The sequence below is a fragment of the Melanotaenia boesemani genome, chromosome 20 (genome assembly GCF_017639745.1).
Source record: "Melanotaenia boesemani isolate fMelBoe1 chromosome 20, fMelBoe1.pri, whole genome shotgun sequence".
NCBI classification, from domain to species: domain Eukaryota; kingdom Metazoa; phylum Chordata; class Actinopteri; order Atheriniformes; family Melanotaeniidae; genus Melanotaenia; species Melanotaenia boesemani.
This window is the reverse complement of record NC_055701.1, coordinates 8,042,910-8,060,914: the sequence shown is the minus strand read 5'-3', so window position 1 is coordinate 8,060,914 and position 18,005 is coordinate 8,042,910. Positions and strand designations below refer to the sequence as shown.

The window sequence follows — 18,005 nt, the reverse complement described above, 5'->3', positions numbered from 1 at the left end:
GTGCATACTTTTCATGAACTCTGATCAGCTGCTACAGAAGCCCAGTTAGTCACTGACCAGTTCTGAACTGATGAAGTATTCTTTAATTTAATGGAACACATGTTGGTCTGTGACAGTTCACCTAAAATTCTGTCTTGCTGGGTTTTGATGATGCATTTGAAATTATTCTCACATTGGATGTGCTGAATATTAAATGGGGATTATGGTTGTGATTAAAATATGTACCTGCTCTCTGCAGACACTCAGGACTTGAGTATCCCAGGTACTGCAGCATTTCATCCAGTGCGTCATCTCCCTCTCTCAGTGAATCCCATGCTGGCACCGCCTCCCGACACATGCGTTTAGCCAGTGGTGGAGCCAGATGCTGTTCCAAGCCTGAATCCCCCTCCATTTGATGCTCATTCCTTTCCTCCTCCCTCTGCTCTTCGTCTTCTTTTTCTTCCTCACCATCTCCTCCTTGTTCTTCATTCTCCTCCTCACTAGCTTTCCTCTCCTCTCCTTCCACCTCCACGTCTCCCTGAAACTCTTGGCTGTCACTATCCATTCCTTTTCCTGCCTCCTCCGTCCCCCTCTCCTCTTCCTCACTACCTTCTCGTTTCACTCCCATCTTCGGCGGACCTCCTGGTGGGGTGCGTAAATGAAGATTCGTGCTGTGAGGGGACTGTGTGCGAGTTAAAAGTGTGTGTGCTGGACTGTTTGGGGTGCACGGAGGAGGCCCATAGAGAACAGCTGAGTCCCAAGAGTGTTTCCCAGCAACGTCTCGGATGATGACACGGACACAAGCAGGAGCAGAGGACAAACCAGCCGTCATTCCACCTCCTGGTACTCCAGACTCTGATCGGATCTGGAACGCAGAAAAAAGAGAAACAAACTTTAAACTAAAAACACTAAATAAAGTGACAAGATACTAACAGATACTTCATTATATTTCTCACAACCCACATCTCCACCGTGTTTAAACTATTATTTTAACTCAGAACACGAAAACCTTTTTTGGTTTAAGGAACAGCAAACATTTGAGACTTTGCTTCTACATTCAGCATCAGCTGCAGTTAGAAAGCTGCTGCATCCTTAAGATGAGAAGAAACGCCATCATATCCAAGCATTACACACTAAAGAACCGCTAAGCTACATAAATATTATTGTGCATCCATCTCTGGACCAGTGTGTACTGATCAATATCATGGTAGACTTACATTGGCCCTTTTACTAATATATTTGCAGATATCAAAACTAGTTTGAACTATTTTGTTTCTCTTTAATCTCCAGGATATCTGAGTTAATAAACTGAAATGGAACTGAGTAATTCATAAAACATAAAAAAAAAGTTTGAATCTGGAAATTTTGTCATCATAAAGCCTGTTTAGCCCAGCAGCTTATTTATTTACAATCCCCACAGCTCAGGCTGCACCATGTGTGGAAGACATGGCATCACACCTACGTAGATGGTGGTTAAATGGTTTTAATTTGTAAGATGAATATTTGGACAGTTGAACAATGATGACATTGCCTCAAATTTGAATGGAACATACTACGAGGCCCGTAACTTTTGTGAAACTTTTAAACAAATGTAATTTGAAATGCTCCCAGAAAAAAAAAAGAATATGGCAAAGTGTTGGTACTAGTTTTTGCCAAGACTCATATTCACATTACAACTGAAGAAATGACTTAAAATAACTGTACAACATGCACATCTTTTCTCTGTTGCGCTGCTCCTTTATCCTTGATTTTATCGCTCAATGAACAAAAAGTAGTCGAGTAGTCAGCTGCCACATCAACGTGGTCAAATTAGCCGATGATAAATTTGGAGCAGTCTTATGACCATTCGGAAATGCTTTGATAGCAGGCCTCCTCTGTGATTTAAGATATAGAAAGTTTTAAAGAGGATGTAATTAAGGTCTGTTTTATAGTGCTTCTTTAGATTTAAAAAGACAATAATATGAGAAAAAAAAGAAGCGACAATGTGAGCCTACAAACATTGTACATAAAAAGTCAGATCATGATTTAATCCAGTGTGTTTGCACTATTATCAAAAGAGTGGATGCTGATATAATCAATTTGTTGTTATTTGATAGCCTTCAATTTGCTTTAAAATGAGCTGCTGGTCATACAAGACAAGATAATTTCATCAATCTGCAGCTGAAAATTGAGAAGAAACAGCTGACTCGTGTTCCTTTAAACCACAACAAAAGTAAAGGATGAAACACTTACAGTGGGGCGGAAAAGTAAAAGCTTTTATACAGATACACAAACATTATTCTAATGATTCCTTAAAAACAATTTAAGGTTACTTTTGAAGAACTGTTTTCAGGTGAGGTCAGTGTATGCATTAACTGAGACAAGCTGAGAAAACATATTGCATAAAGGACACTAGAATTTTCTCGATTTCCAACATTTCTGTATCTGTAAAAAAAGAATTAGAATTCAAGAGAATTTCCTTCCGTTGTGGTTACCTGAAGCACCGAAAGGAGCGTGGAGCCGTTCAGAACTAGGAACTGCAGGTTGGGTGAATGGAAAAGTTCCGGCCCCAGATCAGCGCTCTCGCAGAATGGGTTGTCCTGGTTTTCACACACCTGCAAAACACGTTTAAAGTGTCACAACAGCAAAACAAAGACGGTCACATTTTAACATTTTCCAGAATTCAGTCCCCTTAATATAAGTAAATACGACATTTATACTATCATGATTTAGACATAACAGTACCTGACTAGACAGAGTGGCAGGCCCTCCAGACATTGGATAATGTCCTAGATGGTTGACGAGGTGGGTAATCACTGTTCTGGCTGCTATGGAAACCAGGCCTTGCTGAATACGGCTACGAACTGCAGAGAGAAAACAGGACGATGAAACGATATACGTTTAATTTTATTTTCAACTGTTAAATGGACAAAGTAAGGAAAAAGATATTTAAAGCGGCAAAAACTAAAAAACAAAACCTACAGAAATCTAGACTACACTTAATGATTAAAAATATACTCCTAATATGCTAATTATTTAATGAGTACAAGTGCATGCATTATTTCAGAGGTTATATGCATCCACATTTATAACAAACAGCAAAACTAAGTATTGATTTTAGTAGTGACTTTTGTTCAAAGTTATGGCAACACTTTCGGCTTGAATGTCCTGCTGAGAAGAAGCCAATGCCATCACACACTGTGCTGTCAGCAGAGCCTGGTTAATCAACATCATTACACACAAGGTGGCGCACACACACTTCCCAACAACTCTTCTTATTGACAGGTTAAGCGCTGAGTGCAGATATGTATTGATCAGACATTCCCAATGACTCCTTAAAGCTCAGTGAGGGCTCAGGAGGGGGGAGACACAAAATACTTCAGATTAGAAAAAAAAGAGAAAGGAAAAGATAAAGGTTTAATTAATTAAACAGATTATTTGTAGAAATGAGAGGAGAAAAGAATAAAAAAGGAGAAGCATGGTCTGTGAGTGTGCTCCAGCCATTAGACTAGTCACTGGGTCCTGGTGGACCACAGCAGGGGACAATGCAGGCTCTCACACAGTTGCAGACAGGTGTCCATACACGCACACACACATACCTTCTGGGTCATATTGTGCAGACTGTGTGTGCTTGTGTGTCTGTGTCAGTGCACCAATGTACAAATGTGAAAAACATGTTCGCTCATTGCAGAGAAGCCTCCAACGCTGTGTAGTGTGTCTGCAGTGTTATAGAAATTACCTTCAGTGACAGGCTGTAGTTTGCTGGAGCGCTCTGAGTCTGGACTATGGAGAGGTTCTGGTTCTCTGAGGCTCTCTAAAGGCAGGAACGGGTCGTAGTCTGGACTCGACAGGTCCGACAGCTGCAGTGGGAAATACTTGGGACTGTTGAAAGACTGTGCTCCATACACACAACCATGTAGAACCTGGACATGTTATTTACAGAAAACAAAGAAAACTGCTTCAGTGCACAGACCATATTTTCCCATATCTGTTTTCATTTTTTTTACCTGTATATTGTACATAGTATTTCTTTTTATTTTTGATGTGATTATTTTGTTTTGTATATAGTATTTTTGTATCATATAGTTAATTTTATTCTTAATATGTTCTTATTCTATAATGCTGCTGTAACATTGAAACTTCCCAGACTGGGATCAACGAACTATACCTGATTCAGAAAAAGCACTAACTGAACTGAATCAATAAAGTTTTAATAAGCAGTAAACTAGTAGTATACCTTATAAATACAGCTGAGCAGAGTCTTAGTAGGTTGGTCCTTGTCGGCTGGGCTTTGTGTTTGTACAGGCTGGAGAAGAGTCTTTGGCGGCAGAGCCATCACCCAGTCCAACAGACACAAGAGCAGGGACACCACCAGCTGAAACAAACACACACACACACACACACACACAAACACGGGCAACAACTTTAGTTTCTATGCATGATGTTTTTAAAGTTGGAAACAGAGATTTTATTTTCTTGTTTTTATACAAGTGTTGGATAAGTTACCCTCTTATCCAACTCATGAGGAGACAACTCAGTACTGGGCAACAAGTGTGTGATGGTGGCGATCAGAATCTAAAAAGAAAGAAAATCAAACATTGTTACCAAGTTTATACAAAAGATTAATGCCAGCGAACACAGAATTAGTTACAAGCAACACCTTTCAGAGCCAGTTTAAACTTAATCATGGACACACAGACGGCTCCAGGAGACCTACAGAAAGAGATGCTGTCTGGCTGCATACTTCAAGTCAGTAGCAAGTCTACAATCAAAACAAGCTGCTAACTGGTGAATATTTATGACAGTGATACCGTGGACTCCATTAGGCTCTCTCATACTCGTATAACACTCCTGTAAAGTTCTGACTTTACACACAATGTTTCCAGTCATTCTAACGTGAAGACGAGACATAGCTGAGTTATTAAACAACAAATTAATCAAATGTGAGGACACTATTGTAGGAATTAGTGGTGTAAATGGAAAAATGTTTGTCTCACCTCTACGATTTTCTTTGGAGTGTCAGGGGGGAATTTCTGAAGATGATCCACGTAATTGATCAGGAGATGAAGGATGTCTGATGCCACCAGTGCTACATTCTTATTAGGGTACTAGGAGATAAAAGTCACACATTAAAACTGTGTTTAATTCAGTGTCTGCAAGTGTGTGTTCAACTCAAATACAATCCAACATACTGTAGTATGTAATAGCTGGAAATAGCTAGTAATAACTAAAATATAGGTTTTTTGTATGTGTATGTAATTTTTGTAGGTGTACAGGTACGATTACAAGTGTGTGAAACATTTGGAATTACTGGGATTTCTGCATAAATTGGTCAAAAAATGTCATCGGATCTTTATTTAAGTCACAAATATTAAACACTAATATACATTTTTATGTTTTTCTGAACGCGACATGTAAACATTCACAGTGAAGGGTGGAAAAGGTGTGTGAACATTTGGATTATATAACCGGTTGACCATTATTTGGCAACAATAACCTCAGCCAAACTTTACCTACGGTTGTAGATCAGACCTACACAATGGTTGGGAGGAATTTTGGATCACTCCTCTTTATATAAACGTTTCTATTCAACACTATTTTTGGATGTCTCGTGTGAATCGCTCTCTTGAGGCCAAGGCACAGCATTTTAGTCAGGTTGAGCTCAAGACTCTGACTGGGCCACTCCAGAAGGTGTGTTTTCTTCTGAAGAAGTTCTGTTGTTGATGAACTTCTGTGCTTTGGGTTGTCTTTTCCTCCATCCCAGAGTAAATTCCCTGCGGGGTTCTAGTACCGTTGCCAACTTCTTCAGTTTATCCAGATCAGCTTTTGAAAAGTTGCTGCTTATAGAATTATCAGGATGCATTTGCAGGCTACCCATCAGAGGAGGGCTCTCTGTACCATCTGTGTACTGCACAGCAGGTGGTATTTGAAATGCGACATACTGGGGCAAACTCAGTTCAGATGGCCAGCAGATAAAAACGACCTTATCTTGTCTAGAGAACCATCTTGCAGAGTTTAAAAGCTAAACTGTGTAAAAGATGAATTATACATCTGTTTCTGCTTCAGAACCAAAACATTTTTCTGTATCACTTCCTGAAACTATGCATGCGGTACATTAATCACGCATAAATGCAATTCTATTATAATATATATTGCATTTTTAATTCTAGAGATGCCTGTTCCTATGTTTAGGAACAACAAGTAAAGAACAACAATAATAAAAAAAACTAAAATATGTAATTTTATCTTCAGAAATTTGCATTTGTAGAAACATCAAATTACAAAATCAATACCTGCCACACAAAACTAGCAGGTCATGTTTTTTCAAACGCTTTAATAACAGATTGCTAACTTTGATTGGACTGCAGGCTTTTATGCTAGGAAACATATTGTAAATAAGCAGTTTACAGTTAGGCTTGTTTTTTAACTACCAATTTTAATATTTAAGAGTTAGCCCATTATATGCTTAATGTATAAAGAGTGTCAACAACACAATAAAATCCTGGCTGTTTAATAAGGAGAAACAGGATTTACACATTAGTCAAGCTCCAATGTGGACCATCGCCTGAAAACAAAAAATACTTATGGATGAAAGGGATGGAAGACAAGGTGGCCAGAAGGAAGTGGCTCTGCATGGAAATATGACAATCCCTCAAGCTTCGTGTATGTGTGTATAATTGTGTGTACATGTCACAGAGCCCATGGCTGAGACTACTAGCTACTGCCACGATGGCAAGTGTGTGTGTGTATATATGTATATGTGCAAGAGTGTGTGTATAAACGTCAGCTTGCAGCATTCCCCCTGGATTAGTCTCCTATCAGAAGAAGGACCAAACATATTTACAGTCCAGGGTTTGCTCCCAGGAGCGAGTCTGTGTGTTGCTGTGGTGTCTTAGCAGGTCTTTGGCTGCCGATACATGAGCTAGGGATTCCAAGGTGGGAAAGGTATGTGTGTATGAGTGTGTGTTTGTGCCTATCTAGAGCCACTTGGCTATGGATAAGACAGTACATGCTGGACGGTATCATTTGTTCCACAGGACTCTTAGTCTAGTTGCCTAAAACAGACAATAACTATTGAGGCAATTTCACCAAAACCAACAATCACTTCCAACAACGTTTTCCATCGTACTTTGGCTATTTGAAACCCACAATGTTAAACATGAGCCATAATCTAATCCATTGTCTGTATTTTACTGTTATATAAAGATCAATCATTAAAATGTTAACAGTTAATTCTCTATTTCTTTTAAAAATATTCTATTCTATTCTACAGTCATTTAGCTTTTATCCAAAGCGACTTACATTTGAGAATAATATTAATATTATGACACACACTGTACGTCTGTGTATGTGCAGTGTATTATGTATGGACTTACACAGTCTTAATTTGGAAATCTTACAGCAGTGGCCATGTTCACAATTTCCAATTCAGAAAACTAAATTAATAATGGACATAATGGACATGCACATCCACTGCCACCCTGAAATGTTCTTGAGATGCTACAGAGGTCTTGCATATAAGAATGTTAATGTCTGACATCTCAGAGAGATTTTTCACTCAAGACCATAATAAATTAAGAGCATGAAGTGGGAAAGTGTGAGAGTGTAGTAGCACATCTTTTGGAGTTTTAACTGCACATTTACATACTGGCAACAGCTGCAGTTTCATTCACTTTTCTGCTAACTTGTTTGCTGTATTTTACCGTCTTGTTGTGGATAAGATTAATCCCGGCTCTGGCCGGGAGAATTGACTCGTGGGCAGATGCAAGTAGGTGTAAACACTAAAATTTCTGATAGAAATATGATCAACCCAAGGCCGCTAAGATCTGATGCAGCTCTATGTTTTGCTCTGGTGTGGTAGAAATAAAAGTTGTCCTGCATTAACCGATGGATGAACGAGTTTTCTTCTTCGCTGTTTGTCTCAGTAATTTTTGTTTGTTCAGTAATTCCTGCCGCTGGGAATAGGTTATTTAAAAGGTCCGATTTGTTTGCTTTCGGGCAGTATGAAAGCAAACTTGGGCCAGAAGGACATTGTAACCCTAGCGGACTTTCCTGGTGTGAATGACACTTACTGATTCATAAAAAAGTTATTTTTGAAAGTACAGAAGCTTCATAACTCATGTTCATTAAAGTTTACAGGTGACTTACCTTCAGGGTAACACAGATGACATTAAGAGCTTCTTTAATCTGTGGATGTTGAGTCCCACAAGCCAACTCCTCACACAGCCAGATACCCAGACTACACAGAGCAACACACCTAACAAAACAAGAGCAGTGTAATCAAACAGTAATGCAAACCTAAAATCCATACTGCAGATGTTGCAACAGCCGTACATGCAAATTCTATGTAGACAAAAAAGCTAATAATAACTACAAAATACACAAACAGACAGTGAGCATAAGCAGATGTCAGATCTTGTACTCTTACATTAACACACTTGGTAAGTAGGCTCATAAATGCACAATAAAAATGTATGTAGTCATTTAAATCCACCTTTATGAACTAATCCTATCAAACACAGCAAACAACACTACTACTACACCACTACAACACTGCTTTTCCTGGAAAAAAAACAGTCACCACCTGGATTTAACAAAGCAAAAGATCTGGGATTGCGTTAGTTAGTTAAATAGAACAGTTCAGGGACCGTGAGACTTGATTTTCACACATAATTTGGCCGCCACAGAGTCCATACTTTAATCTCATTAAACATCTTTGGAGAAGACTACACAGTTGTTTAGCTCTCTACAAGATGTTGGAGGGAAATTAATGCTATTTTGGACAGAAGTAAATTATTCCAAGGCTAATGTGTGCTATAATCAGAGCTAAAGGTATATACAAATATTTAAACGCGTGAGGTTTCTGCAGCACTTGGCGGAGTTCTGTTTTTCATGGATTTACACTCAAAGACACACATAACTTACCGAGCGGGAGCAGATGGTTCATCCTTAGCAGAGGTCAGGATGGTTTTGATGATGTGCTCCTATAAAATAAAAAGTGCACAGACAGTTATTTTACATAAAAAAACAATACAACAACAAGTGCAAATATCTGAATACTTCATACGTCCACAACAGGTGTGTTTAATGAAGAGAGTGAGCCCTTAAGCATTCAGATAACAAAGAAACTCATGCAAGAAATAACAATATGAGGACTTAACACACTGTACTTCCTACTGACATATGCTGCACCAAATGTGGACACCATTACAGTTCAGACACAATCGCTGGTCTTCGGTCAGTGTTAAATGCTGCTTACTGATTCAAAACAAGTTTCTCCTTCGTACGAAACCAGTGAGTGAGCCTGAGGCGCTGCCACGCATGGCATTAACTGTTTACACAGCAACAACAACAAAAACAACATTACTCCCACAGCCCTGAGATGTTTCAAGAATAGCTGATGAGACATTAACCTATTACTTTTGTGCTGAGAACCCCTATGGACATCAGACATCAGTTACTGACCTGGATTACACACAAAGTAAATAAAGTTTTTTTAAAATCTTTATTTTGGAAGATGCATGTTTTAAACCATGTCTTCATTTACTCCTCCACATTTCACCGTGGTTTATACGGATCAACAGTAGGTCAACCACTTAGAAAGGGCTTGAAGAAAACATTAAGGAGTTTGAGGTGTTCTCCTGGCCCATCCAATCTGCAGAGACCCCAACCCAGGACTCAAATGATTTATCTTTAATATCACAGAACACACTCAGGTGTTCTTTGTCCACAACCCGATGTGTCAGAGCTTTCTTGTAAGCATTAGGAGGATCCTCTCAATATTTTTTTAGGCACAATAATATCACAAAAATAGATATAGCTCAAGTGCACTAGGATTGTGACCTGTAACAGCTGCATTAACCAGTAATGATACTTCCATCTACCTTGACATCAGGAAACTTGGTTAGAACCATGTCAGCTGTGGTGGGATGGAGAGCTGGAAGCTCCCCGTACAAGTTGGGGAAACACACCAGAGATCCAAGAAGGATCTGGGCCTCCACTCTAGGAGCCTTGGAGAAAAGAAAAGACTGATTTTTGAATAAAAAAAGGAAAGGACTGACAATGGAACAAAAGCATCAGATCATGGCACAGAGCAATGTTCGCTAGATATTTAAGTTTATTTAGATATTTTATAAACTCATCGTAAAACTTACAAGAGTGTTTCTTACATTGAGTGATGAGCAGGCGGTGACTCTGGAAGCTGCGATGATAAAGTCAAAGATGAGCATGGTGGCTCCTGGCAGACCGATGCTGAAGAACCTTGGACTGCAGTGCTTGATGATGGTGTTCACAATGTCCTGCAGAAGCGGCACTTTTTAAACATTTGCCATCTTTGTGATGTAAACTCAAAAATTTTTTGAAAACTATTCATGTTAATAATTATAACTAATATAAATAAATACAATATTTTTTTAATTTATATGCAGACATTAAACATACTTGCTATTAAATCTTAAAACAAAACAATGTCTTTGTTTATTCATTTTTATCCATGCAATTTATCATTTGTGCAACCTGTGCACACACACCTGGTCTTGGTGAAGTAGTCCTTGGTGCATTATATTGTAGAAGTGTGTGAGAAAGTCTGAGTTTGGGGAAACATCTTGCCGTCTCTTCATGATCCTGCAGATTAGTTTGTAGGCATGAAGCTTCCCCTGCTTGTAACGCTCAGTCAACATGGTGGCCTTAAGAGAGGAAACATTTAAATAACTGAAAACACACGTAAAACAAAACACACTACATAGCAAAAAAACGTGTTTCCATCCCTCAAAGAAAATCTATTTATTAAAAAGATTAAATTTAGGTAACTGAGCCAAATGTCAGACATACAAAGAATGGGTGTTACTCAAGAGTGAGAAGGCCTAATATTATAAACTTTAAAGACTTCTCAATCACATTTACCTTGAAGAGCCAAGGAGTGAGGATTCTGAGTGGAGGGATCAGAACAGGAGGTGGGGGAGATGACTGGTTGTCCAGGGAAATGCCCAAATTATCCCTGATCTGTAAAGAAAAATGTTCATATTTACCTATGCCATCACTGGAGAACATCCATAGTAATAACTGTATCAGCTGCATTTATCAGTACTGACCTTTGCTAAATTTTGCCACAGTTCGCACAAGTAGTCAAAGACCTGAGCGTGGATCTCTGGGTCCTTGATGTTGTTAACATCCCCCAGGATACCTAGCATCCTCCTCCACATTACCGTGGCAACATCCGCATGCCATCCAGTTAGAGAACCACCTGCCATCACACTGCAGTCCTCACTGGGGAACTCACTTGTTTCTAGAATGAATCAATAAGTCAATCAGAGATTCTTATCTCATTAAAAGCTTAGACATGAGGGAAGAAAAACATTTAAAAGCATAGTTAATCTCTTTCAACATGACATAAAAACCCTGTTATTTGTGAATTTGTGCTGGAGGTTTACCCAGATCATCAGGGGTCTGCAGAACAGAGTTGTGGAGTTTCTGGTCCAGCTGTAAGTGTGTGTGCGAATGGGAGTGTGCATGAGTAGTGTGTTCTGCTGTGAGTGTAGCAGGAGAGGGTGTCTGGGAACGGGAGCCCCCAAGGGAATGCATGGGAGAGGCACTCTCAGAACCTAGACAAGAAGGAGCACACGCCACAGAGAGAAGAGAAGAAACATGAAAACATCTTGATTGGTCATCTGCTGTTTCTGGTTTTTGAGGATCTACTGATCTACTTCAGATCTGTTTCTTTTTATATTTGTAATGTCATTTAAAGGAGATTTAATGATGCTGTTGTATCATAGAAGAGTACTTCAGAGTACATACCAGTAACTGTGACAGTGTGGCTGAGACTGCTGGTCTCTGAGTCAATGTGAAGTGTTGTCAAACTGGCCACTTCATGTTCGTCACATGCCACACCGCCACCTAAACTATCCTGGTCCAGTGAGCTTCCTCTGCCCCCACCTCCTCCAGATCCAGCTCCTCCTCCACTTGCATCTGAAATAAAGGTGAAATCTATCACAAAAAAAAACAAACAAAAAAAAAAAACAAAAACGGTGTAAATATGAATTTTAACATGAGGTACATGAGAACTGACCTTTTTTTTTCTTTTAGGAGCTCCTAACTTCATATTTCAATTAAGTTAAGAGTCAAAAATCATGCTTCCAAATTCAATTAAGACATAATATAGATTGTTTTGTACATGTATGCTTTTAAATAAGCCTTTAATGCATCAGTTAAAGTCCCATTTATGTACAATTAAGTAAATACAATACAAAAGAGCCCTACGCAACAAAAATAAATAAGAGACAGATGTTCCTTCCACCTTCTAATCTTTTATGTGTTTAATTTGTTCTTGTACATGTAACTATGTAGAAATAAATTAGGCTTAAGTTTTCTTATTCTGAGCTGAATGGTACACATAGTCGAGTACTACTTTCTAGAGTACTAGTTTCAAGAGATTTTCTTTGGGGCAGGAGGAGAGTTATGTTTCACTACACAGATAAAACGTGTTTAGCTCACCTGGTAGGGTAGCCCATATACACAGGCTGCATAGACTCAAATCCCAGCCTGGGACTAGGCCTGCCATGATAACAAATTTTGCTGTGCGATAAATTTTCTCAGAAATTATCGCGATGACCGATAATATTGCGCAAAACGATAATGTTGTCATTTTGAGACCATTTTCAACTAATATAATGACAATGCCATAAAAATGCAAGTACACCCTTTCAAAGATAAATAAACTTTCATTTATAAAGAACATTTTACACTGGAACTGGAAGAAATTTTAAATAATAAAACAATATTATACATATATATATATATATATATATATATATATATATATATATATATGTGTATGTATGTATACACATACTACGGCATACTACGTGTGGGGAGCAGTGAAACAATAATCGAGGAAGCGCTCACAGCTCCATTTGAGTTATTTACATATTTCAGAATGAAATGAGTCCCACGGCCGATGCGTGTTGGCAGCCCTGCAAAATAAATGCAGCATACTTGGTCGCACAGGTGCTTCACCACGGTCTCGTGCTGCAACATGTTGCTGTCAAGTATGACACGAGAGAGATCATTCCGCAAGAAACCAGAGCGTTCAGTCGAAATACTCCATAGTGAAACCTACTGTTATACATGGTATGGTAAAAGGGGGGAGTAATAAAAATTATTGCAGACGAAAAGCTTATCGAGCTCATTTTTTCTTACCGTGCAATTAATTGACTTATTGCTTATCGCGACAGGCCTACCTGGGACCCACTGCTGCATGTCACCCCTACACACAAGCAATGACATCACAACTAATCAACTTTAATTGTCCTGGCTGACTTAAAAAAAATAAATAAATAAGTAAATAAAATAAAATAAAATAAATAAAATAGCCATCCTTAATTATTTGGCTGAAGCTTAAATGTTAATCTCTACTTGACTGAGCATCAACTTTACAAGAAATGATCAACTCTAAAATACAAATTCCTACAAAACCTTTTTGTCATTAGTGGAAAATAATGCAATATGATTTCATTAGACCTTGTCTTAATCCCACATTATTAATCTTCCACAATCATCTATTTACACACTGTATGCAATGTCTCACAGAAACTTGATTTTTTTTTCGTTACTAGCCAGAAGCTGTAACTCACTCTCACCCTAAACTTTCAACACAGTTTTTAATTTCAAGTGTGTTAGATCTAGAAAACCACATGTGTTTCCAAGTGTCTAAAGACTAAAACCAAAATAGAGCCAGATTAAACTAAACAGGCGGGACGTTATTTGCTTCTGTGACACTGAGCTCTAGTAAAAGGATTGCAGCATATCCCATAAAAAAGTTTTTCTCATAATTATAATGATGTAATAAATACAGAAAAACTTTTGTTTTGCATTACACTTCTGTATGCTTCTACTCTACCTGTGGTATCATTTACTTTAGATCTTCCTTGAGAGAAACTTAAAAGGATCAGTTTGTAATTTCTCTTACTTTTGAACAAGATAAACAGGACTGACAAATTCATTATGGCTTAAGGTTTTAGTAACAATAAAATATTGTTGCAGTTTCACTCAGTATTAAGCCCCATCTCCACCAACGGGTCCGGGTCAGTATGGGACAGTAAACCCTGATCTCTGTGCGTTTCCACAGCCAACCGTACCTTCACCCAGTAGGTAGTGCATCAGATCTGACAGCGGTAGATGTGTCGGCTATGTAATGGCACGATGCCATAGCAGCACAACACCTTCCTTGAATCATGACGAAGATCGCTACACGGAAACAAAGGAGAGGAATGGTGGGCATAGACCAGTTTGTATTCTTTCTTCTTTGTATGTGGCTTTAAACAACAACCCCCGTATATTTAAATATAGTGCTGTTGCCTCTTTGGGAAGTGATGTCTCTTTCGATCAATAAACGGATTCCAGTGAGTCAAGCTCCACCCTTTTAAATACGATCAGTAAGATTGTGAACCTAACCTAACGGAAGGGTCCCAAAAAAGTAGGACATTCTGGCACCTGTCCAATTTTTTGCTTGTGAAAACACAAAACAATGTGTACCAACCCGGATCTGTTAGTGAAAACGGGACTTTAGAAATTAACACTGGGATCCTTACTTTCAAACTTGCAGGTGGAGTACTGAAAAGCATTGAAGGAGTCTGACTGGCTGTCCGAGCTGACGACATCAGAACCGCTGGCGCTTGCAGGCGACGTCCACTCAGAGGGAACCCCTGGATCATCAGCTGGCCGGAGATCATCGGTAAGCCGTGACCCAGAACTCTGACCGGCCTCCAAAAGTTCTGGCAGGTCTCTGGGAACCTCCAAACTTCCTGGGCTGCTCCCACGTCGACCCTGCGTATTGTAGACCAAGCAGATTTTTTAGCAATCATCATTTGCTGCATTTTAATAATGAAAAAAAAAATGTGAGACTTGTACTGACCCCTGTCCCTTTGGCTCTAAGTCTCTCCTGTATGAACTCATCCATGAGATCAGAGAAGTTTGGGTTGCTGCTTCCTACATCAGTGGAGACTGGACGGGCTTTATGAACCACCTCCTCTTTGTTGGCTGCACACAAACAAACACACTTTCAGACATGAATCAGTTTTGACAAAGATTAAAATAAAGGTACATGCATGAAAATAATGTAAAAATAAAGCATTATGGGCCAATGCTCATTTTTAGATACTTGTGTAAACAGCTGAAGAAGGTAACTGATGTTCACCTGCACAAACAACTCAATAAACAAAAAAATATGAATATAAGTAAATTATGGAAGATGCAACTAACATTTTAATAGCCCATCCTGGCTTCGACTTAAATATGAATATAGTGACATTTAATTTGTGATCAGATTGGTACCATTGTCTCTCAACATTATTAGCATGTGTAAAATAAAGTCAAGCTTCTGATTCATTACATAGGAGTTATATTAAAATGTCACAATATCCATTCAAACTAATCAAAATGATGAGGTTTCTCTTGATTGCAAGAGGAGCCCTGATGTGAATGTACTGTGAGCATTCAGGTTATTAAAATAATGCTAATAATAATAATAAAAAGCCACATAAGCAAGCACATCAAACCCCATCGGGAAGGCAATGCAGGCGTTAATTCATATCATGCACAAAGAGATACAAAGCTGAGGAGATAGTATCACATTGTTAGGACCAAACAAGCAGCAAACCAGACTTCTATATTAGTCCTGTTAAGCATCTATGGGTTATATTATTGTTAGCTTGGATGCAATGACAGTGATCAGTGTGACTTTACAAAGCCTGATAACGGAAAGTGTCTATGAACCCAAAGTCAGACTGGAGTAAATCTGCTGTTTGGTTGCTTGCAGCTCAATACCAATAAGGATTTGGTCAATAAAGGTTACATACATATAAAAAAAAACAAAAAACAAAAAAGAATAACTATTCACTATGCCACCATCCAGGACGAAACGAAACATCATGGCCACTTAACACAAAACAAGACAAGCTTTGTTCAAAATGTAAGACCCCGCAGCTACAATTTTACATCTGCCTCTGCTGTGACTAAATGTGCAACAAAGATGAACTCAAGCCGTTTCAAACAAGGTTTCTATGCCACTTAAATAAACTGCTCAAACAAATCCATTTCTTTTTCATAAATATTAACTAAACCATTTCTGCAGTCACACAAACAAATGTAGTTGATAAGTTGTAGGTTAATCACTGTAATGGTTATTTGCCATCACATCACCAAGAGTGAAAGGAGTAAGGCACTAAACCTAAAAGAAAAAACAAACTAAAAACCGTCATGTTTCAGCGGCATTATTGGGTCACTGATTCAAAAGTAAATAAAGTGTGACAGGCTTACATTTACAATACATTTCCCACCTCTGGGGCTGATGATGTAGTTTAAGCTAAAAGCAGCTATATAAACTTAACCATCGCTGCGCTCCACCAGCTTTTTACAGAGTTAACTTCTCCCTGCTTTCTCTGCCCACTGAACATCTGGATGCTCTGTACTGGTTCAGCTCAGCAGGACGAGCCATTTTGACATTACCTGGGCTACCACAGAGGGATAACTGAGAGCCAAATAAACTCAGCAAGATAAGTAAACGAGCTGTCTGACTTTCAGCATACAAGCCTACATTATCTGAACAGCTGGACAACACTGACAAGAGAAATATGTATATTTGTAAGCCCAGTAGCAATACATAAAACAAGCAGTCATAATGATTCCCAAGAAACTGAGATCTGAGAGTGAGCTCACATTTTTGTCCTATGCAACAGCAGGCCAGTAAAGCAAAAAGCATCTAACGCTACTTTAAGTCCATTCTAATGGCACAACAATGCTAACTGTACTTGACCAGACATTAATGTAAGGTCAAGTTTCTAACATCGGACTCCAGCTGTGTTCATAGACCAAAAGTTATGCTTAACAAATTAAGTTTAACTAACTGAACACAATGCCAGACAGACGACCAAGCAAAGCACATAACACTTGGTTTAAATTAGATGGGGGAATCCAATTAATAAATAAAGCCAACTAAATTCAATGAAATTGCAAAAATATACATGTGAAACTGCTGTTAATATGGATCATGCTGATATTTTAACCATCTTGTTAAAATGCTGCACAGTAGTGCCACTGCACTATTCATGTGGCAAAGAAGTAAGCAAACTAAACATACATTTGGTATTTGTTGCCAAGGGAGAAAAAACAACAACAACAAACAAACCTGAATCCAGAAAAAAGCTGGACTTTAAGTTATGCAACAGTAACAGTATGCATCAAGACAGATTCAGGAGATGGATCACAGTACTCTAGTAAAACATCTGCACCTCAAAACAAAATCATGCAAAACTAGTTCTGCTGCACTGAGAATTAGAAGGAATACAAAATTTGTATTGACTTAAATTTAAGTAAACTAAAAGAACTATCATAGCTTATATCTACCAACTGGTGGTGTATAAGGCAAATAACCATTTCAGAGTGCAAACCCTTTTTTATCCATTAAAATTCTGTAAGTCTATTACTGTTACCCTAGGGGACCATTCGCATGAGGTCTTATGCTGCCATCTAGTGGTGCAAAATAAACTGCATGAAGAAACTTTCATCATAAAAATGTTTAAAGCAGCAAACATTTGCTTATTTTTCTTCTAATATTTACTTCTATCATAACAAACACATTCTAAAGATATAAACATCTGGCAGCTTTCAGAAGGGAGCACAGCCTTGCCAGTTGGTGCTTTTATTTTTTCTATGGGTACTTCTCTGAAGATTGTTGTTTCCTTTGTGAAGCTGAAGAGGGGCCCAAAGTCCTGGGAGGAGGCGAAGAAGGCACAACAAGGCCGCATGCAATATTGTGGAGATGGAGGCGGTGGAGAACAGGGAAAGGAGGTGTGAAGGTTAAAATTCCCAAACCCTTAGAAGAAAGAAGACAGGAGGAGGGAGGGAACTTCTGGGCTAGAGAAACAAGTGGGAAGGTATGGGAGAAGGTGGGGTCCTTAGCAGGAGGCAGGCTGGAGGAGGGGCTACGTTCAAGAGAAAACACATCAAAGGGAGTTTGAGTTTCAGTCCAGCAGCAAGATGATGAGTTTCAGCCA

The 18,005-nt window shown here is 38.7% G+C and overlaps 1 protein-coding gene across 7 annotated transcripts in view; it reads right to left on the bottom strand.

Annotated features, from left to right (window-relative positions):
- The window catches only part of ralgapa1 (Ral GTPase activating protein catalytic subunit alpha 1), a 77,995-nt gene that overhangs the window by 43,812 nt on the left and 16,178 nt on the right, over positions 1–18,005 (bottom strand). For 3 of the 7 annotated variants that reach the window (XM_041971389.1, XM_041971390.1, XM_041971396.1), the window contains exons 19-36: positions 14,867–14,991; positions 14,544–14,778; positions 11,752–11,940; positions 11,388–11,558; positions 11,049–11,242; positions 10,861–10,959; positions 10,488–10,643; positions 10,128–10,256; positions 9,843–9,968; positions 8,884–8,942; positions 8,107–8,215; positions 4,956–5,066; positions 4,465–4,533; positions 4,196–4,333; positions 3,698–3,881; positions 2,704–2,822; positions 2,454–2,573; positions 226–844 (exon numbers count right to left, since the gene is read on the bottom strand). In XM_041971389.1, the coding sequence (XP_041827323.1) occupies positions 226–844; positions 2,454–2,573; positions 2,704–2,822; positions 3,698–3,881; positions 4,196–4,333; positions 4,465–4,533; positions 4,956–5,066; positions 8,107–8,215; positions 8,884–8,942; positions 9,843–9,968; positions 10,128–10,256; positions 10,488–10,643; positions 10,861–10,959; positions 11,049–11,242; positions 11,388–11,558; positions 11,752–11,940; positions 14,544–14,778; positions 14,867–14,991 (2,952 nt within the window). Of the gene's footprint in view, positions 1–225; positions 845–2,453; positions 2,574–2,703; positions 2,823–3,697; positions 3,882–4,195; positions 4,334–4,464; positions 4,534–4,955; positions 5,067–8,106; positions 8,216–8,883; positions 8,943–9,842; positions 9,969–10,112; positions 10,257–10,487; positions 10,644–10,860; positions 10,960–11,048; positions 11,243–11,387; positions 11,559–11,751; positions 11,941–14,543; positions 14,779–14,866; positions 14,992–18,005 lie in introns of all 7 variants that reach the window. The other 4 variants (XM_041971394.1, XM_041971391.1, XM_041971395.1 and 1 more) reach the window with 2 other exon arrangements.